The sequence below is a fragment of the Apis laboriosa genome, unplaced genomic scaffold, assembly GCF_014066325.1.
Source record: "Apis laboriosa isolate Shangri-la unplaced genomic scaffold, ASM1406632v1 scaffold28_cov147, whole genome shotgun sequence".
In the NCBI taxonomy this organism is placed as follows: domain Eukaryota; kingdom Metazoa; phylum Arthropoda; class Insecta; order Hymenoptera; family Apidae; genus Apis; species Apis laboriosa.
In genome coordinates, this window is record NW_025222687.1 from 271,848 (window position 1) to 296,167 (window position 24,320).

General features: G+C 20.9%; 4 protein-coding genes across 12 annotated transcripts in view; 2 read left to right on the plus strand and 2 right to left on the minus strand.

Annotated features, from left to right (window-relative positions):
* LOC122714270 (syntaxin-binding protein 5) overlaps nt 1-14,315 on the minus strand; it is a 41,500-nt gene extending 27,185 nt beyond the window's left edge. For 6 of the 7 annotated variants that reach the window (XR_006346617.1, XM_043935470.1, XM_043935472.1 and 3 more), the window contains exons 1-5: nt 13,756-13,885; nt 4,306-4,403; nt 3,278-3,460; nt 2,858-2,992; nt 1,160-1,223 (exon numbers count right to left, since the gene is read on the minus strand). Coding sequence is in view for 6 of the 7 variants with exons in the window: in XM_043935470.1 (XP_043791405.1) it covers nt 1,160-1,223; nt 2,858-2,992; nt 3,278-3,460; nt 4,306-4,403; nt 13,756-13,875 (600 nt within the window). In the remaining variant the exon portion in view is untranslated. Of the gene's footprint in view, nt 1-1,159; nt 1,224-2,857; nt 2,993-3,277; nt 3,461-4,305; nt 4,404-13,755; nt 13,895-14,219 lie in introns of those variants that run through there. The other variant, XM_043935466.1, reaches the window with a different exon arrangement.
* Nucleotides 14,316-15,578: 1,263 nt separating this feature from the next.
* On the plus strand, nt 15,579-16,978 carry LOC122714272 (mitochondrial GTPase 1). 3 transcript variants are annotated; one of them, XM_043935474.1, is made up of 2 exons: nt 15,579-15,679; nt 15,930-16,978. In XM_043935474.1, the coding sequence occupies exon 2, from the start codon at nt 15,975-15,977 to the stop codon at nt 16,947-16,949; it is 975 nt and encodes a 324-aa protein (XP_043791409.1). In that variant the 5' UTR covers nt 15,579-15,679; nt 15,930-15,974; the 3' UTR covers nt 16,950-16,978. The 3 variants fall into 3 exon arrangements, with proteins under 3 accessions (XP_043791409.1, XP_043791410.1, XP_043791411.1); XM_043935475.1 differs by having other exon boundaries at nt 15,664-15,741; XM_043935476.1 differs by lacking the exon at nt 15,579-15,679 and adding an exon at nt 15,795-15,837.
* On the plus strand, nt 15,930-18,649 carry LOC122714273 (phosphatidylglycerophosphatase and protein-tyrosine phosphatase 1). The gene is made up of 5 exons (XM_043935477.1): nt 15,930-15,984; nt 17,666-17,805; nt 17,966-18,043; nt 18,152-18,385; nt 18,486-18,649. The coding sequence occupies exons 1-5, from the start codon at nt 15,975-15,977 to the stop codon at nt 18,606-18,608; spliced, it is 585 nt and encodes a 194-aa protein (XP_043791412.1). The 5' UTR covers nt 15,930-15,974; the 3' UTR covers nt 18,609-18,649.
* Nucleotides 18,650-19,586: 937 nt separating this feature from the next.
* On the minus strand, nt 19,587-23,914 carry LOC122714271 (alanine--tRNA ligase, mitochondrial). Its single transcript, XM_043935473.1, has 11 exons — nt 23,726-23,914; nt 23,396-23,569; nt 22,967-23,307; nt 22,551-22,826; nt 22,337-22,481; nt 22,061-22,233; nt 21,078-21,406; nt 20,730-20,994; nt 20,183-20,578; nt 19,741-20,082; nt 19,587-19,629 (listed from the first exon to the last, which is right to left on the minus strand). Coding segments are annotated over exons 1-11 (2,628 nt in total). The 5' UTR covers nt 23,912-23,914; the 3' UTR covers nt 19,587-19,628.
* Nucleotides 23,915-24,320: the final 406 nt, after the last annotated feature.

The following is a 24,320-nucleotide window of genomic DNA, read 5'->3' on the forward strand; positions in this document are numbered from 1 at the left end:
ATATTTTTAATTAAAAATAGTATTTTTAATCAAAAATAAAGCCGAAAATATAATGTTTTTTCTATTTTATTCTATTTTCGTTTTAAATTATTCCTTAAATTTTTAGATAACACATTTGTTGCTGAACATATAATTTAAAATACGCAAAACATATGCAATATGAAAAATGTGTTTGCATAAAAATCTTTACATAGATTGGAATGATCCCATGAAATGAGATACAGAAATTTTAATATTAAAAAATAAAAACCAGTCCAATTTACATAATATACATATGTATATAGATATATTAATTCTGATATCAATATAATTATATTAATGATGAGCTCGTGTAAAATGTATAAAAAGATGAGTGATCATGATTGCGAGATAAACTTTTATTAAGCTCTTTATATATTCTGTGACTAACGCAACACCATTATGCATTGTTAAAGCGATATAAATGTAATGGGATTTAAAAATGCAAACGAAAAGAAGATACGATGCATTTTAATTATAGAATTAATTGAAATAAATATTTATGTCCAAATAAAAAAAAAATAAAAAAAAAAAAAAAAAAGAAAAGAAAAAGAAAATTATAAATTCAATCGTAGAGAACGATTGATAAATATCGATGAATCGACGAATATATACGTTTAAATTTATATTTGCATTTTCGTTGCGAAATATTTTATAATATATAATTAAAATGCGAATAAGTTTAAATAAAAATTAAACAATTACCACAAAAAGAAAAATTTTAATTTTCGTCGCAATTTGATATATGGAATAAAAATATAAAAAATTATCCCATTACTTTTCCATCTGCATAACACACGTATTAGTAACAAATTAAACGATTCTATCGGAAAGAAATAATTTCGTTAAATCATTTTGTACGACAGTAATAGCATGCACGCATGCACACACACAACATGCAAGCACTTCACACTTCTTCAGTCTTGTTACAATCAACACCCTAAAGAAGGATTTATAAAAAATGTTAAAATGAACCTTGAGAATATATATATATATACCCTATATATATATATATATATATATACCCTAACATCATGATTTCATTTCATAATTCGACATAATATTAAAAAATGTAAGGTATGACGTCATGGTAAGGATGGAGAATAATGCAAAATAAAACGTACTCAAAAAACACGCGTACCTTGCTCAAATCTAAAGGATTATCACTCAAGTGTACTACAGCACCAGGATGGGTCTTTCTAGATCTGGAAAATATATATACATATATTATATACGTGTGCGTGTATGTGTAATTGTAAGTATGCGCTGTTGTATAAATGTATATGTATCGTGTTCGCATACGTAATTTATATGCCTACTTATAGGATTAATTTCTATATTCGAACATACGTGTATCATCATGTTTTACAAAAAAGTATTCAAATAATCATTTTTTACACACACAATTCAACCAATTATTGTGCACAATAATGTTCTTTTGCAAAAATACTTGATTTCATTTAAGCTTGGGTTGACTTTATACTTCTCTGTATACTTTGGTTCTTTCCAAATAAACGTATCTTGTTAGTATGCTTAATATATGCTTCGTACGAATTAGTACATACAATCATGTAATCATAATCTATTGCAACAACACGAAAAAAATAAAAAAAAAATAAAAATTAAAACAAGAAATTAAAATAGATGCACGAAATACAATGAAAGCTGTGCTTGTGCTTAATGCGTAACGTATACATAATAATACATGTTATCTGGTAAAATCCTGAAAATGAAGTTTTTAGAGAGAGAGAGAGAGAAAAAAAAAAGAATAGACAAATTAGAATATTCTATAATATATATCTATAACATTATATTATTGTGATATCAAGAAAGCTGTAATATCTATTCCATATTAAAGTAAAATCTCTAAAGTAAGGAAGAATGGATGAAACTTAAAAGAGTATTAAATAATAATTAATATAGGATACTTTAAATCATTTAGAATCAATACATCAGATTTTACATTTAAAATAATATTATTTTTATATTTATAATATTTAATTTTAGAATTTGACTTTTATGAATAACATTATTTCCCATCCTTCTTTGCTAATCAAGAACCCATTGAAAAATTTTTTACCAAGTATTCCATTAAAGATTCACATATATTATTCACATTGATCACTTTCTTGATGTTTCTCCCATTAAAAATTAAATTTTAATCTACTTATATTTTCATTCCCTCTTTAAACCCTTTTATTTTTAAATAAACTTTAACGATCGATAATGCATGTTTTAAAATTGATCCTATATACTAATATATTGTTCTACGGATTAATGTTCCCTCCATACATTCACACATTATACATATTCACACATTCTAATACGACGTACTTATGATTACAAATTAAATTCCTTAATTCTAATCTCACTCATCTTTTTGAAAACATATATATAATATTGAATTCTAAGATATTCTTTTTTTAATTTTCTTTTAAAATTATATGCACTTATCTTAATTTATTTATTAACGATATTTTAATCATAAAATTTAAAAATATTATTTCTGTATTATCACGGAAATAATTTAAAAAAACGTGAAAGAAATTTAAATACAATATATATACAATTAATTTCCTCGTATTAACTCGAAATTGCATAAAGAATATTTTTAATCTACGCACAAACACATTGCCTATTTTGTAATTATAAAATTTTATAATTTATCAAAAGTATAATAAACATAGTAACAATAATCTTCAAACAGAATTACAAATTGAAAATGTGTGTTGCTCGCGCTGTTTATTCTACGTATATGTACGTATAACGCAATTGTTATAATATAATTATAATATAATTAATATTACACATTTACATAGAAAGATATTTGCATACTCACACTTCGATAGCCTTGTTCCAATTAATTACATATCCAGAAAGGACAAATGTTTCGATATGGAGTACATGAATGTTCCCTCGTTCCGTACCAACGTACAGCCATTTACTTTGTAATGGTAGGTGAATGCACGTTATTCTGTTTGAAAATATACGGAATATATTACAACTCATTTACACGTGTAAAATTTTAATAAATAGATAATATATTTACAGTCGTACTCGATTCTTTTAAAAATCGTTTGTTGCATCGAGTTTATTTATATTTCTGTTTTTCTTTTCTTTTCTTTTTTTTTTTTTCTTTTTTATTCAATTATGAAAAAAGGGGAACAAATTAGTAAAATCGTTGATTGATTATTACGAATGCGATGAAAATTAATTGGGAAAAAGAAATCGTATATATATTTAAAAAAAAAAAACTGACCTTTCTCTTTGGAACTTTAGACTCTGCACAACCTGTGGTATTTTCTGGCGAAAATTCCATAGGTGTAACGTATCATCTGCAGTGGCGGAAACCAATGCTCCCTCATTGATTAAAAATTGTAATTGTATCACCGCTGTACATCCTTCGTGTTTCACGTGCGCATCTACACCTGGTCGGCCCAAACTGTTTTATTTTAATTAAGGAAATATATATATATATATACACACATTGAGCATTTATTTTATCGACGTAACAAACAACAGCAATGAACAGAGATTACATTTTAAATAAATCGTGCCTCGCTTTCTATCTCTACGGAGAGATGGAACACCTATATTTTATAATTTTACTTCTGGCTTGCAAGCATTGATTTTCTGCATTCTTCATAGATACAGGATCGATTCTTTACAGAGAGATTTTATCGAGCAATAAAGCGCATCGTTCGGATGAAAGTAGTTACTTTGTCGCAACTACCTGTCTCGATGGCAACTAGGAAGCTTATCGAGCTGTGATGAGCATTCACTACCTGATAACTCTTTAGTCGGAATAGACCAATAAAAGCACCCACGTGAAAGAGCACACGGTTGACGAACCATAAACCAACGGCACCATGTTAATTAATCCATTCAAATGATATTTCTTGAAAAATTATTTGAAATCTTTGAAGAAAGGTAATCGAAAAAATAATACGAATAAATTTTAAAACTTTTTTTTTTTTTTTTTTTTGAAAGAAAAGATTATCGTAATAAATCCTTCACGTATATATATCGAAGTACGTAGAATGAAGAATGCAAAATGCATACGTATTCTTTTATTTATTATAGACTTGCAAGGAGGATTTAGAAAAAAAATTTTTTCCAATTATTTGGAGATAAGTTAATCTTTCTCTTTTTTTATATTATTAATTTTCAATCATAAAGAGAGGCTGAAGAACGAAAAGAAAATGAAGATTTATCAGGAATGTTTGTGAAAGCAGTACTTATTTACCTGATCTCAAATTGAGCGTATTAATGTTAAAAAAAGGATACATTCTAAGAGATCCTGATTTAGTGCCAATAGCAAGAAGCCTTTGAATTGGATCGAATGCCACTGCTGTCGGTTGATGTGGAAAGCCATGTCTGAATGTCTGAAACATAAAAGCATTTGTTTCATTTCATGTTTCCTGCTTTAGTCAGCTGAAAGTCTATTCAACCCCACAAGGGCTGCAGAACAAACGATATAAGATAAAAGATAGCATTGTTCCTTTCAGCTTTCAATATAAGTATATTTGGCTTATATTATACAATTTCAATCAATGTTAATTTTATCCTTTTATTTCCTTTCTATATATCGTTTAAATAAAAATTACGAATGTCAAACTACTCTTTTTTTTTTTTTTTTCTTTTGCGGTATTGGAATATTCCAATAAAGTTTCTCTGAAAACACGATACTCGAAAACAATTTTTTAAATGATTTGTATATATTTTAGTTTGTCAAACTAAAATAAATTTTTATAAATTATTTTTTAAAATTTCATTAGATGTCTGAAATTTAAGAGTTGATCTTTTAAATCAAATATAGTATTTAAAATTATCTTCTAATGAAATTTAATTCCACAAATAATACCTATAAATTGATTTATAATTTATTTTATATATTTAATTATTTTTTATTTATTTATTTTATTAATAAATTCATTCTTAATTAATTTTAATATAAAAAAAAAATACACTAAATATACATTAAAAAAATGAAATTGACAATGATAAATTTATTTGAAATATTTGACCCATCATTTAATCAATATTTATCTTTAAATTGAATATTTATTGGTACTTTTACCAATTTTTATTTTACCAAGAATTTTCTNTAAAAAAAAAATACACTAAATATACATTAAAAAAATGAAATTGACAATGATAAATTTATATGAAGTATTTGACCCATCATTTAATCAATATTTATCTTTAAATTGAATATTTATACTTTTACCAATTTTTATTTTACCAAGAATTTTCTGATTAATCCAATCTCGAATTTTATTCATTTTTAAATCTCTATTAAATTTTATATATAATGAATTTAAAATTATTTCTAAATATCAATCAAATATTATTATTTTTATTAGATTAATAATTTATATTATAATTGTAAATATATTTAGATTAATTCCATATATATTTACAAGAATATTTTCGAGATTTATATTTCGAGAATATTTTCGAAATTTCTTTCTTTCGACATACTATTTATTTAAGTAATAATGTAATTTCAATGTCTATTCATTATCTGACAATCAGTATATATATATATATATATATCAGTAAGGGGGCATTCGTTATTTTACTGCTGTCAATACTGTATGTCAAGAAGTTGGAGGTATTATGCACCGTATATCTCATTTTCTATTTTCCGGAACGATAAATATAACCGCATATCAAACATTTGCTCCGTATCGTTTGTTAAGTAGCAGTACATAATTAATATTCGTTTCCCTGTTTAACGTTTTCGGAGAATAGTAAGAATGTAAAAATGAATAAATAAAAATAATATCCCAAATATTTAATAAAATAAAGAAAAAAATGTATATTTTAGAAAATCGTTTAGAAGGTATTGATTTTTTGACAATTTTACTTTTAAAAAAGTACACGTAATTACAACTTTTTACAAGCACGATAGTTATTAAGATATTGCTAGATAACTATAATATATATATCACGATGATTAAGCGCGCGATAATGTTCTCAGTTGATGCTACGCGTCAAATTAATAGGAATCAATTGATTATTTAGATGACGTTAGATCATAAAAAGTGTGAATTAATCCCACGGGATTAATTGAATTAAAGTATTCGAATTTAAGATTAATAAGATAATATATCTTATCTTATATATTAAAAGAATTAATATTAAATTAATAAGTTAATAGAAAATTTAGATTTCTATAATATATTTTCAAGATATATACTTGTTCAAGTTCATTAACTTTAAAATTTTAAATATTTATTTATAAGATTTTCAAATTAAATTATCTCATATTTTTCTTGAATAAAATATTAAGAAGAAATATATAAAATAGGTTGTTGTAAAAATTATATTAATATTTGTAAATGGATATTCAATTAATTGTTTTCCTAATCATGTTAATATAATAAAATTATTAAAAAAAAATCAATAATAAATTTTATTTAATAAATTAAATTTATTATTCATTAAGTTATTTTTATAAAGAATAGTAATATATAAAATTAAAATTGATTTATTACTAGACCAATTACTCCTCCTAATTTATTTGGAATTGCTCGTAAAATTGAATATGCAAATAAAAAATATCATTCAGGTTTAATATGAGTTGGAGTATTTATAGGATTTGCAATTTTAAAATTATCTGGATCACCTAAATAATATGGATATTGAAGATTAATTATTATAAAAATTAATAAAATTAAATAAAATCCTAATAAATCTTTAATTGAAAAGTATGGATGAAATGAGATTTTATAATTATTATAGTTTGATCCTAAAGGGTTAGAAGATCCGGTTAAATGAAGAGCAAATAAATGTAAAATAATTATAAATAAAATAATTAATGGAAGAATAAAATGTAAAGAAAAGAATCGATTTAGAGTTGCATTATTAATGGAAAATCCACCTCAAATTCATAATACAATTGTATTTCCAATATAAGATATATTATAATATATCTTAAGATTATAATATATCTCTCGTTGAACGAATTTAATCAATAATATCGAGTTGGAAAGTAAAGAAGAGCAATCTTGATCAATTTGTAATGTCTAAATGTTTAAAAATTGATCGGTAATAAATTTTGAATAATAAATTCATTCGGTTCGATTCTAAATCAATATTTAGAAATTTAACGGAAAGGAAAAACGGTGGAGGTGTGATTTACGGCGAATGTGAAAAAAAAAAATGGACAAAGCTTTGTTAAAAACTTGAGATAAGTTGGCTGTAATTAGGATGTGCAATGTTCTATTGTAGAGAATATTTAAGAAAGATTTTCTAGATGTATCTTTACTAGAACTGCGAGACAGATTCTTTACAAATGAATATTGCCTGTGGCAGTAATTTCTTTTGCCTTTAGAAAAACAAAGTCCAAAGCAAATCTGAGGTATAGAAATTTATAAATTTATACCACGTATCTTTTATAGATAATTTTATCTACTTTGACGAACGTTTATTTTTACATTATATAATATAAAAATATAATATATACATATATTCAAAAACGAATTCGAATAATTGCAATATTGTAAAAATCAACATCAAAAAAAAATATATTTTAGTACATTATTTTATATATTTTATATATATATTTAAAAACGAGTTCGAATAATTGCAACATTGTAAAAATCAACATCAAAAAAGAAATATATTTTGGTATATTATTTTATATATTTTATATATATATATATTTAAAAATGAATTCTAATAATTGGAACATTGTAAAAATCAACATCAAAAAAAAATATATTATATATATATATATATTTTCAAAAAAAGAATTCGAATAATTGCAATATTGTAAAAATCAACATCAAAAAAGAAATATATTTTAGTATATTATTTTATATATTTTATATATATATTTAAAAACGAGTTCGAATAATTGCAACATTGTAAAAATCAACATCAAAAAAAAATATATTTTGGTATATTATTTTATATATTTTATATATATATATGTATTTTCAAAAATGAATTCTAATAATTGGAACATTGTAAAAATCAACATCAAAAAAAAGTATATTATATATATATATATATTTTCAAAAAACGAATTCGAATAATTGCAACATTGTAAAAATTGTAAAAATCAACATGAAAAAAGAAATATATTTTGGTACATTTTTTTAATCGATGCTTTGTTTAGAATTATTCTAATTAATTTGATAAACGTCATCAAGTATCGCGTATCTTTTCATCTATCAAGTACGTGTATTTTACACGTGATTGTTCAATCAATGAACAAGTATAATACAATGTAATGTATAGTATAGTAGGGATAAAAATGTATCTATGGGAAAGAAGATAAAGAAAGAAGAAATTTGGGACAAAGTAGAGTTAGGATTAATTTGACGCCCTAAAAGATAGATATATGTTAAAATCGATTCTGATGCAGCACTACTGCCTTTCCACTGGTCATGAAAACTGCCCTCGTTCCATTTCACCAGAACGGAGAAGTAGGTTAAAATACAGCAATACGAAACTTATGAACACTACCCGCCTTACCCGATATGCCCGATTTTAACTTTCCGGAGGTGGTCCCTGGTCAATTTCCGACAGTTCCTTGTTACAGTGTTGCGGCCACGTAGACTGCCCAACTTTAAGCATCCAATACACTCGTATAAATTGATACACGGTATAAAAATGCCGAAGCGATTGTACGCGAGTGTACATCAGCGATTCAAGAGGAAGGATCGAACAAATCGAATCTCTCGATTTTTTTTTTTTTTTTNATTGATACACGGTATAAAAATGCCGAAGCGATTGTACGCGAGTGTACATCAGCGATTCAAGAGGAAGCATCGAACAAATAGAATCTCTCGATTTTTTTTTTTTTTTTTTTTATTAGTTAAAAAGCGATAGATAAATTCAGAAAATTGGACGAGTACAAATTTTATATATTTTGCCTGAGAATTAACGATATATTTCGAATTAATCGTTTTGAACGGTGAACAAATATGGCATGTCGTAAAAATGTTGGAAAATTAGCTTTATTGCAAAAATAACAACGTGATAATATATTTGCACGATTACTTAATTATTACTTTGCATGGAATGTCTATCGAATAATTTATGCAAAAATGCAAATTGATTTACTTTTGACCCTCTTATCTAACTGTAACAACATTCTTGTGTAACTTTAATATAATACGATCTGATAATTCATAAATATATTTATAATTTATATTTATTGTACGAATGAATCTCACGTACATCTGCATGTGACAACGATACGCATGATACGTATAATTATTCTATCAATTAAATTTTTTATTCATTAAGTATCATTATTATTAAGTATTATAATCAAGTGTTATTTTAAAGATAAACGTCAAATAAACATCGCGTTAAATTACGTTAATAATAGAAGATTTTGAGATTTCATTGACTAAGTACTTGTGTTACGTATACTCAAAAAGTATATGTAACAAGTTGCATACTTTACACGTTTCAGCCTGCAATGAATCATAAAAGTATTTTTAAGTATTTGTAATAAGCAAATTGTCGATTTCACGTTATAACTTTATTTTTTCTTATGAAAAACTCGTTGACATCGATTGTTTTATGGATAATAATTAAATCTGGTGTATTCATTAAGTATAATTATGTATAAATAGGTATAAATAGGTAGGTATAAATAAGTATAGGTGTGTAATATGTAACGATAAAATACGAAATACAAAAAACATATAGAACTTTAAATAGGGGGATTAATTAAATATTTGAAAACATTATCGTTATATTGATTAAACTTTTTTTTTTAAATATAAAAATTAATATTATTATTTAAGACTTAAAGTGTGCTAAGCAAAAAGAGTCACGCAATTGAAACTAGCTTAATAATCTGTAATCTAATCGAGAAAATGCAATATGTTATAGTGAATATAATTATATCGTACATTTTTACTTGCTTACAATTAACGTTTAACGATAAAACATTTTACATTCATTTGATTAGTAACATATTTAAATACCGAGATCAAGTTTTTTACAAGATGTTTATTTTTTTGATATCTTAATACTCTATTGGAATATACCTACATATAAAAAAAAAAGAATTTAATTAAAAATTCAATATTTATAATGTTGTCTATTAGAGAAGATTTTCCAGAAAAATAGATTTTTTTACAATATTAATTGTGTTTTCTATCATTTTTTAAAATGAAAATAAAATTTATAATTATATATTTTTTTCAATCTACTTCTATTCATAAATAATCCAGATTAATAATTTACAAAATTAATTAATGATTTGTAGAAATTATAACTAAAAAATTTTAAACGTCTTGAAATTTAAATATTTAAATATCTTGAAATTTAAATATGAAATTAATTTTATAAAGTTTTTTTAATAAATTCTTGAAATTGTAAAACGAAAAAATCAATTATATAACTTTTAAATAAATTCTAAATCATTTTTAACAAGCATTTAATAAATTTTATATTAAATTTCAATTTTAATCTACTTTGATTTTTTGTCAGTAAGTATTTTATATATATGTTATCAATAATACATATACAAATTAATTTTTTGACGATAAACTAGAAATATATTTAAAAAATAATTAAAATTTGAATGTTAAAATCCTGTTAAGTAAACATTTTTCATGGTATCAGCAGTTAACATTTGCTTTCTGCAAGATCATATTGCTGAAACAACATATTAATATAATTATGCAAAACGCACATTTTTACATTTTAAAAATTAATTATATATTTATACTAAAGTATAAAAAAAGATAAGAAAATCAGAAATTTAATGTTCTACGTATAATCTTTTAAATATAAAAAATTTTTCATCAAACAATTAAAATTTTTTAGGAGTTTTTTATAATATTAAAGGCTCTTTTATACATCTTTATTATAAAAGAAAAAAAAAAGATATTCCTCCATGTCTATTAAAAATCGAGAAATCTGTTCAATAATTTCCGTTTAATATTATCGTAATTACGCTTCTAAACATCTATAATCACACGTATAATCAATATATACAATATATATTCATGAATAGTAAAGAATATTGAGAAATATTAACATTTTATTTTATATCGTGTGTATTACATTATAATAGATTATTATGTACCTTGAGTTGAAATTTCATTTTGCCAATAACAGTTTATATCAGTTTATATAGGTGACATAATTGTTTTTTAAAGGTGCATAAACCGATACGCATGACATAGAAGATAGAGAAATTCGTTTCGATATTGCTATCGACACAGCTGTGTCGAATCCCGGCCTGCACTCACTTCCATTAAAAGTAACCTCTTTTATGCGCGCAATGTTTGCAATGTTTGTTACATTAGTTTAAACATCGCTTTATACTTTGAATTAAATATGTGGAATAATAAAAAATATAATTAATCGTAAAATTCATACATCGAAAGATGCATTGATAAAAATGCTAGAAAAATAATAATTTCAATATCATAAAACAATAAATTATGTTTACATATTTATATATTAATATTTCCTTTACTTAAAATAGCCAACATTACAAAGTGATGAAAAAATTTATACTTTAATCATACTTTCCGCTTTATAGAACAAATTTATAAGATAAAAAAATATTATATATATTATATAAAAATTTATTAAATATAAATAAATATATTTTATTAAATATAAATAAATATATATATTAAATATAAATAAACAATACTTTATTTATTAAATAATAATATTTTTATTTTTATTTAATATAATAATATATATTCAATAATATTTTAATAATATCTTCATTTTTATATAATATTTTTATAATTATACTATCAAAAATATAAAAATTTTAAATCTTCTAAAAGTTTTACATTTCGAGTTTTTTCTTTCTAAAAATAACAAATTTATTTGAATATCCAATGAATTAAAATGTTAAAATACAACTATTTATCGATAATGTTATGCATAATTTTTATGAATTTTGAGTTTTATATTCCTAATTGTTGCTTCATATTTTATAAAAATTATATTTATAAATCATACTTTATAAAAAACTTTATATTAAAAACAATGTTTTTATTTATTATATGAATTTATTATATCCTGATCGTTTATATCTATACATATTAATATAATATAAATAATAAATAATATAAATAATAAATAAAAAATTAATAAAAAATTTCAAGAAATTAGATTAAATCTTTAAACTTGTTTTTCTAAAAAATATTAAAAATACAAATAAAATATTTATATAGTAAATAATTATTATATATAAAAAATAATTATGTACATTTTATATAAATTCTATTAATTTTTTTGTTTATGTTGTTAAAATAAAAAATGCTGTTAAAATAATGTTAATATGTTGTAAAGTTATTGCCAAAAAGTTCATTTATTCGAATTAATTTTCATCATTAGGTTTAAACAATTTTAAAATAATATTCATATTTTCCTATGTCACGTTGATACGCGATCCACAAATGTTAGCTTGATAATATATTATATACATATACTTAGGATAAACTATCGATATCAGATATGCATCATGCAAGTGCATGTTTCTTTCGTATAATATAATAATCTTCTTTTATTTAAAATGTTAAAGATATTAATTGATTAAAATGTTTAATACATATATTAAATGAAGAAATAAATGTTAAGTTTTGAAAAAATTAAAAATAATGATTAATTCTTTTATTTAAATTTATATAAATTTTTTTTTAGAACAATTAATATAATAGGAATTAAATAAATCGATTTAAAGATCGATTTAAAATTTTAAAACATATTCTTTAGTAAAGTAATTTGAGAACTTATATATTTTAAAAAAAAATTTCAATTAACATTCATAAGAAAGTATTTTTATACAGGTTCTTACATAGATTTTATTCTTTCGTTTATTTATTATATAATTTGAATCATTTTCTCATAATTTAATTTATATTTAATTTATATTTAATTTTCTCACAATTAATTTATATTTTCATGATATTTGTCATAATTATATTATTATTTTCATTATATATATATATATATATCTTCTATAACAAATAATCGCTATTTAATTTAACTATATTTAAATCAGAAATATACGTTAATTAATTAATCTTGCATATATATATATATATACTAATTCTCAACGTGTATACCCTATATTCAATATTATTTATCGAAAATGGATATATCAAAAAATATTTGAAAAAAATATTGCTTACCAACAAATAGATTTATTTAATCTATATCTATTTATTATCTATTTAAATTAATAATTATATTTATATTAACTTTAAAATAATAATTACAATTTTGAATACATTTAAGATATATTAAATATGTATAATTAAATCTTTTTATTTTTAATTTTTTTTATAATATCTTTTTTATAATTATTTTCAACTGCTTCTATATATGATTAATAGCAGCAGTATCATAGCATAAACTACTTCCACGATGATAATATAACATCGATAATTTTACTTTATTACCATATAATTATATATTAATAATTTACATGTAATAATATGTATCTAATTAATATATTAATTTCATAATTATATATAAATCATATAATCATAGTAAAATATGTAAAAGATAAACCTCAAAATAAATCGCAGAATACAATTAATATTTTTTAATTGGGTCATTCCAATTATAAACTAGAAATATAACTTTCAAAAGAAAATAACATTGTAGATTGAAAATACATAACATGCGCAAATTACTTTCATACATTTTAAAATTAAATAAGATAATTGAAAGTCTATTTATATATGTATAACTTAAAATTAATAATATATTATTGTCACTGACCTTTTTTACTTGAAAATGTTCCGGCCGTAAATTTTCGACGATTTCTTGATCAGGTTTGACGGGTTGCGGCACCGACGATCGGAAACCGTCAAGCACGCCTTTAATTGTAAACTTCTTCATTACGAATCGAAGATAACACCTAAAGGATCACATGTGCAGCAGCAATACAAATTCAATTCTTCTTAGAGTTCCAAGTCAAAATACGTAGTTTTTAAAAAATGCGTTTAAAAAAAATTACAAATTTCTTAATAATAAGAATTTTCAATATGTTCTATTTAAAAGTTTCTTTTTCCGCAAAAAACTACCGATGACATCTTCCCGTACAAATGGTACAAGTGTCACTCATCGATATTTCGAGTCTTACGAAACTTCTACATTTTGACAGAACAACGATGACGTCGAAGAGGCACTACAGCACATTTCGATATCATAGTACTTTGTGTAAATATAGACGCACACGTTACCGTAACAATTTATCGCCACGTTTTTACAAGTGCTGCGTGATCAGAATTGTTTTCGTAGTTGACAGCAATGCAGTGTTGTTTAATCGTGTCAGGATCAATAACTGGCAACAGGCTCATGTGGACTCTTACACGACCGCGAACCAACTCTGTGCGCAATCGTGAACGAAACTTTATGCCAAGTTTTTATGTCAAGTTCGTATCATCATTAAAATAATCTAGAAACAAAAATAGTTAATTTAAAAATATTGATCTATTTAAATTAACTATAGATTATAAATTATCTTAATTATAAATCTGAATTATAAATAATAAATTATATTTTAAATTATATTTAATTTATATTTATAAATTTCGTATCTAAATATTTAAATATAAATTAAGGTTTAGAATGAAATTCGCATTTTAGTATATTATACATACAATTCACTAAATAAATTTATCTAGTTTTTGATTTAATACATATTTTTTATATGATTTTATTATTTATATATACATATTTATTATTTATGTAATAATAAATATTAATAATAATATATAATAATAATAATAATAATAATAAATCTGAATATTACATTTCTATCAATGCTATAGTATTTTTTCTAGGGATTTTTGATCTATAAATGTACAATACATAGATTTTAGATACAAACCGTCAATCAAATTACTAAAAATTACTAGTTTTGATGCTTTGCGTTTTCTCGCAATTTTATAAAATATTTGTTTATCACGATACAAAAAAACTTCTGACTGAATTAAAACTTTTATTGAATTGAATTTTATTTACATGTTTAAAACCTATTGTGAAAAATACAATTTCTTTTTTTTTCTTAATTTATAATTATTTTCATTATTATATATAAATTTATTATTAACATATTATTATATACAAATTTTTATTTAAAATCATTAATAAAATAATTAATTTTTAGATTATTTATTTTTTAATAATGTATACATATAATTATATAAAACTAATTAAATATAAGAAATTACAAAACATTTAAAAAATTTACTTCATATGTAATACTTATTTATTTTACATTTTTAAAATTAAAGAAAATATTTAAAAAAAAAGTTTATTTTTTAATATTTGATTATAACAATTTTGTTATAATCGACTTTAGTTAATTTATAATATACATGATATACAAACATGTTATATATTTTAGTTATATATATACATATATTTATAGAAAATAAGAATATGTGAATATTCTAAATTTATAAATTTATCAAAAGAAAAAAAATTTAACATGCATTTAATTATCCATTTATTATAAAATATTTATTATCATATTGTAGTCATATGTTTTATTTTATTATATCAATCTCTAAATAAATTTTCCTTACTTCATTTTAATATGTTTAATTTTAAAAATTTAATATATTTATATATTTAATATTTTGAATATTTTCCTAAATGAAGAATATACATAAACATAGGAAGAATCAATGATAAGGTTGGTAGTATCCAAAACTATTTATTGTTATTATGATATATTCGGAATAGAATTTGTGAAAGGTAACCATTAATTTTTTATCATATCAATATTTTAAATGTATATATTTAAAACATATATTAAATAAATATATATTATACATATATATAAATTAAATTGTAAATGCTAAATATATTTATTAAAAAATTTGACATTTATAACAGATTTATTAACTAATTAAAAATATTGTATGATAAAAATATTATTTCAGGAAAATTTTCAAAAGGAATATATAAGTTAAAATTATCTCAAAAAAATGAGTCTAGGTAATGTAGCACCCAAATTTCGTGATACTTTTCATTTAGCAAATAAAAGTGTATTAAGATGGTTCCCTGGACATATGGGTAAAGGATTAAAACAAATGCAGAATCAGTTAAAAAATGTAGATTGTATCATTGAAGTTCATGATGCAAGAATTCCAATTTCTGGACATTATGCAGATTTTAATAATGTTTTAACTGGATTGAAACCTCATATTTTTATATTAAACAAAATAGATTTAAGTGATATGAGATTTAAGGATTCTATAATAGAAAGTTTAAATAAGAAGGGATTATATAATATATTATTTACTAATTTTAAAAATGTAAAATGTGAAGGTGTTAGAGAATTAATACCTTTAGCACAAAAATTAATTCAAAAATCAAATCGACATAATAGATCAGAAGAATCTTCATTTCAAATGATGATTATTGGTATTCCAAATGTAGGAAAATCATCATTAATCAATCGATTAAGAAATAATATCCTGCATAAAAGTAGTGCTGTACAAGTTGGTGGTATTGCTGGCATTACACGATCTGTATCAACAAGAGTTAAAATATCAGAAAATCCAAATATTTATGTTTTAGATACACCTGGAATTTTAATTCCTAAAATAAATGATATAAATACTGGTCTGAAGTTAGCATTAGCTAATTGTATGCAAGATCATTTAATAGGGCCAGAATTACTTGCAGATTTTTTGTTATTTTGGTTAAATAAACATAAACGATTTGAATATGTAGAAAAATTAGGATTAACAAAACCATCTGATAATATATCAGATGTTCTTATATATATTGCAGCAAAATTTAAAAAAACTTTAAAAATTAAGAATTATGATGGTAAAAAAATTATAAAGCCAGATTTAAAATTTGCAGCAGAATATCTTCTCTCTTTATTTAGAAAAGGAGAATTAGGTTATTATTGTTTAGATGAAGATTTGTTATCATTATTATCAACAAGATGAAATTCAATATAGAATATATAGGTATCATATATTATTAAATTTATTTATACATATTTTTTTTGTTTATATATAATTCAATAAATTGAGAAAATTTAAAAAACTGAATTGAAATATCTATAATTTTATGTAAATAATAATTAGTAAAAATAGTGTTAGAGATACTATATAATTATTTTAATGCATATTGAAATATTAAATTATAAATTATATCAAATGTATATGACAATATACATATTGCAATAATATATAGTAATTCAAAAAAAAAAATTTATTTTTAATATATAAATTATCTTCATATTATATTTATATTACATACATTTTTTTATATAATTGTATAATTTTTTCAAAGAAATTTTCAAAATTAATTGTAAATTAATCTAAATTATATTATCTTATTTAGATTTTCTAATTTTACGAATTTGTTATATCGTAACATTACGTACCATTATGTTAATGTACAGTCCCCTCTTCGTACATATAATTCTTACTTTCACTTAGGGAACTTTCTATAATGTTATAACAGTTTGTAAGTTTCAACAAGACATTGGTGAAAAAATATTTTTAATAGGATTATTTCATGAATGAAAATTATAATATAAATTAAATATAAAATTATAATATATATGTATATATTATATTAGAATTGATTTATTATTTCATTGAATATATTTTAAATTGTAATAATTATTTTTATTAATGAATTAAAATTATAACAGCAATGTTTGCAAGGATAACATTTTATCCAACACTAGTTTATAATATATTAATGGAAAAAATTTCATCGAGAAATTGGTACGATAGAATTGATGAAACTGTTATATTAGGTGCTTTACCATTTCGAAGTATGACAAAACAGGTATATAATTATAATATTATGAATAATATATTATTAATAATTAATTTTCAAACTTCAGAAATAGATAATAAATATTTTAAAAAAAATTTAAGAAATGTATACATATATAATTTAAATTTAAAAAATTACGTTCGGAAAAATAAGATCTATAAAATTTTAGTTAATAGCTGAAGAAAATGTTCGAGCTGTTGTTTCAATGAATGAAGATTATGAATTACGGTTGTTTTCCAATGAAAAGGTATATATATTGAAATTATTATGTAAATGAAATTTTTTAATAAATATATTAAAATAATGTCAAAATCAATAAACAATATTTAACTGCTTAATATTATACATTTTCTAGGAATGGAATAAAAATAACATAGAATTTTTACAGTTATCTGTAACAGATATTTTTGAATCACCTTCACAAGAAAAGTTATATCTTGGTGTAAATTTTATCAATAAATTTCGTGATGTTGCAAATACATTAAATAATTCTATTAATTTTGATAAAAATTATCCCAAAAGTGTTTATGTACATTGTAAAGCAGGGAGAACACGTAGTGCAACATTAGTTGGATGTTATTTAATGATGGTAAGATAATTGAAAATATATGAATTAAATTTTTTAAAAAATTTTATAATTCTTCAATAAAATATCAAACATTTTATATTATATTATAATGTATATCTAGAAGAATCAATGGACTCCAGAAGAAGCAATAGCATATATACAGCAAAAAAGACCACATATATTATTACATAAACAGCAATGGAATGCATTGACACTCTTTTATAATAACCATGTAAAAAAATAATGAATAATACAAATATATATATAATTATTAATATAAAAATATATATAGTAATATAGTAAAAAAAATTTTTATTATATAATGGCTATATAAAATTAATATTAATATAGATATATATATATATCATTTTATAAAACAGATTTCTAATTTTTTTTAATTAGTAATAAGAATAATTAATAAATACAATATTTCTAATTTTATAATATATTTTATTATTATATATTATTTAAATAATTTTTGAAATTATATATATTTATGCTTAAAATAAAAAATTGAAATTTTTACAATAAATATAAATTATTAAAATTTGACTGCAAAACTAAATTATAATTATTAATGATTTAAAATTTGCAAATTATAATGTACAATATTGAAATAATAATATTTATATTGTTACTATAATTTATATTCTTCTATTGTATTATGATAAAGTTTATGAATATGATCACTGATAATAAATAAGAAAAAAAAAATTTTATATAAATACATGTAAGTATATTTGAAATTTTTATTAAAAAATAGAAATGTAAATTCAATTAAATGTTCAAGCTAATTTTTCTCAGTTAAATTATAATTAATAATATCTATTTAATTATGAGTATATATATATATATATATATATATAAAATAATATTTAGATAAATGTATTTAAAAATTGCAAATATTAATATGCTATAATAATATAAATAATAATATTAATAAATTATTTTATCAAAATAAATAAATTATAATATTAAATATAATTATAATAAAAAAATTTTATTAAAAAATAAAATATATATTAAATATAAATATACATTACATTATATACATATAATTAGATTATTTTATTTTTACATTATTAATGTTAAAAAATTATTATTATAATTAAATTATAATAACAAAAAAATGTATTATTTCAAAAATAAAAAATTTTTGAAATAATAATGTTTTAAAAAGTAAAAAGAAAAAATAAACAAACCTGTTTATATAGATCATATTCAAATGTCTCAATCCATACTTTTTTATTCCTTTGAATAAATTCCTGTAATTAATAAATTATATGTAATGTTATGTTTATTATAAAATTGAAAATAATTAATATCTCAATATTATTTTTATTTTATTAAAAAAAAACCAATATCACAATACTTACTATTTTTTATTATATTGAGTAATTTTATTTAAATCATTTAATTTTGTTAAACATTCTTCTTTAATAAAATATGGTATTAGTATATCTGCACTTTTTAGTTCATTCTGCATCTCTTTACTAATTGTTTTAAATGTTTCACATGTAATTTTTCCATTTTTCAATTTATTTTCTAAATCCAAAATTTTATATTGCATATTTTTACCTGCCATTTTAGCAGTTTTTGCAAGTGATCCTACAATTGCTTTAAGAGTAAAATTTGATGCTCCTTTTGAGGAATAATTAAGAAAACAAAAATATTCTAGTTCTGCTGTTTTTAGTACGTGTGTACCACAACATGTTTCTCTAAAAAAATATTCAATTTTATTAAATAAAAAAAACATTAAAAAAAAAGACACTTTTATAATGTATAATTTTCTAATATTATTTCTTAAAAAATACTTACTTTGATTTCAAGTTCGGGAAATTAATTTCTATAACTCTAATGTCTCTATAAGGATAAATTTGTCCTGGTATTAATGTTACAGAATCTTCTGCTAATAATTGCATAGCATTTAATACTTTTGTAGTAACTGGAACATTAGCTGTTATAATAGTATTTACAAATTCTTCAATTTCTTTCAATTGTTTAAAAGAAAATTTTTCTCCAAATGAATTAAACTGACACTTTAAAGCATATGGGAAAACAGCAGAATAACGCAAATAAACTGCTTGCATTTTCTGTTGTATTATTGCGTGTAATAAATGTGTTGCAGTATGATGTTGCATTGTTTTTATACGAAATTTGGGTTCAATACAAACTAAACAACTATTTCCAATTTTTAATTTGTCAATGTCTTTTCTATGAATAGATGAATAAATTCTTTTAGATTTTTTATATTGTATTAATAAATATATAAATATATTAATATATATATAAATATATAAATATATTATAATATAATTATATTATAATAAATATAAATTAAAATTAAATTAAAATTAAAACTTACTTTAAATAAACATGTGAAAATTTTCCATAATGTATTACATATCCATTAATTTTCTTCACATTATTTATATTAAAAATCAAATTTTGTATATAAATAAAACCTTTATCTGATATTTGACCATCTTCTAATGAATAACAGACTGTTTTATCCAGTATAATTCCTATTTCATCTTTATTTGATTCTGTATTATAATTTGCAATGTTCTTATTAATTATTGAACATATATCATTATTTGTTTCGTTTGTTTTGTTTAATATTACATTATCTACAGCAAACAAATTGTATATTCTTCTATTATAATTAACAATATTAATAAATCAATGGATAATTTTTACCATTTATAATTACCATTTATAATTAATGCCAGAATTTTACTTTCAATTTTAGGAAACTCATAACTATTTCCATTAAGAACATATTTATATTTAAAACTGTCATCAGTTTTAGGTACATAACTTTTTTCAAGTATTTCTAATGATTTTTTAATATTTATTAAATTACTCTTTTCAAGACCAATTCTTGATCGATTCTTCAGATTCTCTAATTCTTTATAAAAAGCTACTTCATCAAAATATAAACATTCAATTTCTGCTAATTCTTTTATTGTTTCTTTATTTAATCCATATGTATCATACAGTTTGAAAGAAACACTTCCTGGTAATATTTTAGTTATTTTTCTATAAAATAAACAATATTAGACAACATATAATTTATAAAATTGTATTTAAAAAAATTGCTTTTTTAAATTTTCAAATAATTAAATTTATTTAATAATATCAAAATTATTCAAAAGATTTTCTTATCCCAGTTGAACCATTTTGCATATGAACTGTATATAATATTTATTTAGTAATTTTAATTAAAGATAGCTAATAAAAATTTAATTTATGTAACTACAATATTATTAATAAAAATTCATAAAATCAAAACTTTATAAAAAAAAATTTCCTTAACTATTCAATTATATTGAAACTTATATACCAAATATATTGAAACTTAAATAAAAATATAATAAAAACATGAGCCAAAAATCAAATTCTTTTGATCAATTAATACTTTGTTCCTGATATTCACATATTCATTTAAATTCATGTTTATTATAATTAATTATAATTTATTATAACTAAAGCCAAAAAGATAGATAATAATCATAATATTTAATAAAAAAAAATTCTAATAGTGTACAAAATTTAGAAGAAAAAATAATCTAGTTTAGTCTAGTTTAGTCTAATAATTTAATCTAAGTTTTGTGATTTAGTCTAATAATATAAAAAAATAATTTTTTTATTTGATATAAATTCTGCATATTTATAAATTATAAACATACATACAAATCATTATGTATGTTTTGAAGATATTTATATCCATCTTTAAGACCAGGAGATAACCATTCAGTAATTGAGTTCAATTGAGGATACGTTTTAATAAGTTGTATCCATTGTTTACCAGAAGTGTATTTTAATCTTCTATATAATTCTTCTTCATATTCTATTATTTTTTGTATCTAATTTCAATTATATCATATAATCAGATATATGCAAAAAATAAATTTTAAATTTATTAATATAATAATATAAATATCCATACTATATTTTGTTATATAATACCTTTTTTACATTGCTCTGCAATTCTGGATAAATATTACCTAAAGTTTCTACTACAATATAAGATAATTCAGAAAGTATTCTCTCTTTTTTAAATATTTCTTCACTTACATCAATTGATTTTCTTATTATTTTTCTAAGTTTATTGCTGAAATTACAATATATCATCATTATGTATATAAATAATATATTACTTATAACTACAAAATAATTTTACCTTTGTTCTGGTATTATTCCATCTGCTAATGATACAGTAATCATTCTGCTGTGATCTGCCAAAATTCTATATCCACTATCAAGAGTATTCACATTACAAAATGTGCCTTTATATTCTGGTGCTTTTGTATATTTTTGAATAGCTTTAAAAAATGGTTGGAAAATATCTGTATCATAATTGGATTGTTTCCCTTGTAATACTGCAACTAATCTTTCAAATCCCATGCCTGTATCAACATAATGTTTTGATAGAGGTATTATTGCACCACTTGGCAATCTAATATAAAATTAAAAAAAAAAAAGAAAATTCATATTTAAAATATTAAATATTTATTCTATACAAAATAATATATTAATATAAATATCCATATATTTATTTTAAAATATGAAAATAACAATTTTTTTAAATTAACATACCGTTCATATTGTATAAAAACTATATTCCACAATTCTGTGAGATCTCTGTATCCTTTATTAATTTGCATACATCGATTTTTCAACTGTTTTGTATGATCTACATGTATTTCAGTACATGGTCCACATGGTCCTGATATACCCATTTCCCAAAAATTCTCTTGTGATCCAAATGGTAAAATTTTGTCTTTTTTAACTCCAATATTTAACCAAATTTCTTTACATTCTAAATCAGGCTTTAACTCTAATTTTTCATCTCCATTAAAATATGTTACATACAAAAATTCCTCCTTAATACCATAATGTTTTGTTAATAAATTCCAAGCATAACGACAAGCTTCTTCCTATATAAAAATATAAATCTATATTTATTATAGTTTAAATTAAAAACTAAAAATAATAAAATATGTTAAAATATTTTTAAAAACATACTTTAAAATAACTTCCAAAAGACCAATTTCCTAACATTTCAAAAAATGTATGGTGATAACTATCATTTCCAACTATATTTAAATCATTATGTTTTCCACTAATTCTTATACATTTTTGGGAATTTGTAACTTTCGTTACAGGTGAATTATAATAATCTAAAAAAATCCCTTTAAACTAAAAAAAAATTAATAAAATCTATATAAATGAAATCGTGAAAATATATAGTTAAAATTTTTTATTCATAAGAATAATATAATTAATATATTACAGTAATATTAATTTTTCAGTGAATATTTATAAAAAATATTATTTTGTGATTATAAAACATACTTGATTCATGCCAGCATTAACAAATGCAACTGTATGATCATTAAATGAAATAACAGGACTTGATCGAATAAAAGTATGCTCCAAATCTTTTTTAAAATAATCCAAAAATTCATTTCTAATTAAATTTGCACTTTTTTGTATTGTAAATGAAGAATTATACACACGTGTCAACAAAATACAATTCATATTATTTTTTATGTCAAATTAATTAAAATTAATCTATTAATTTAAATAAATTTAATTTAATATTATTAAATATTTATTTAATGCAATTGTATAAAATATTTTTCAAAATTTTATTTTTTAAATTAATTATTTTATAAATATGAATTAATTTTAATTTTTCATTATTTTATTTAAAAAATTTATTTCAACTCATAACGTATAATTAATTACAAAAATTTTTTATAATTATTCTATAAAATAAATATTTGAAATTTTTGAAGAGAATAACTTATTTAAGTTAACTAAATTTTACAATATAATTTTATATTTTATAATTTTTAAATTTTATTTTTATTTAGTAGAATAATAAATTAGAAAAATTGTCTTATGAACACATATAAATTCTTTACATATTAATTTGTTTTAATAA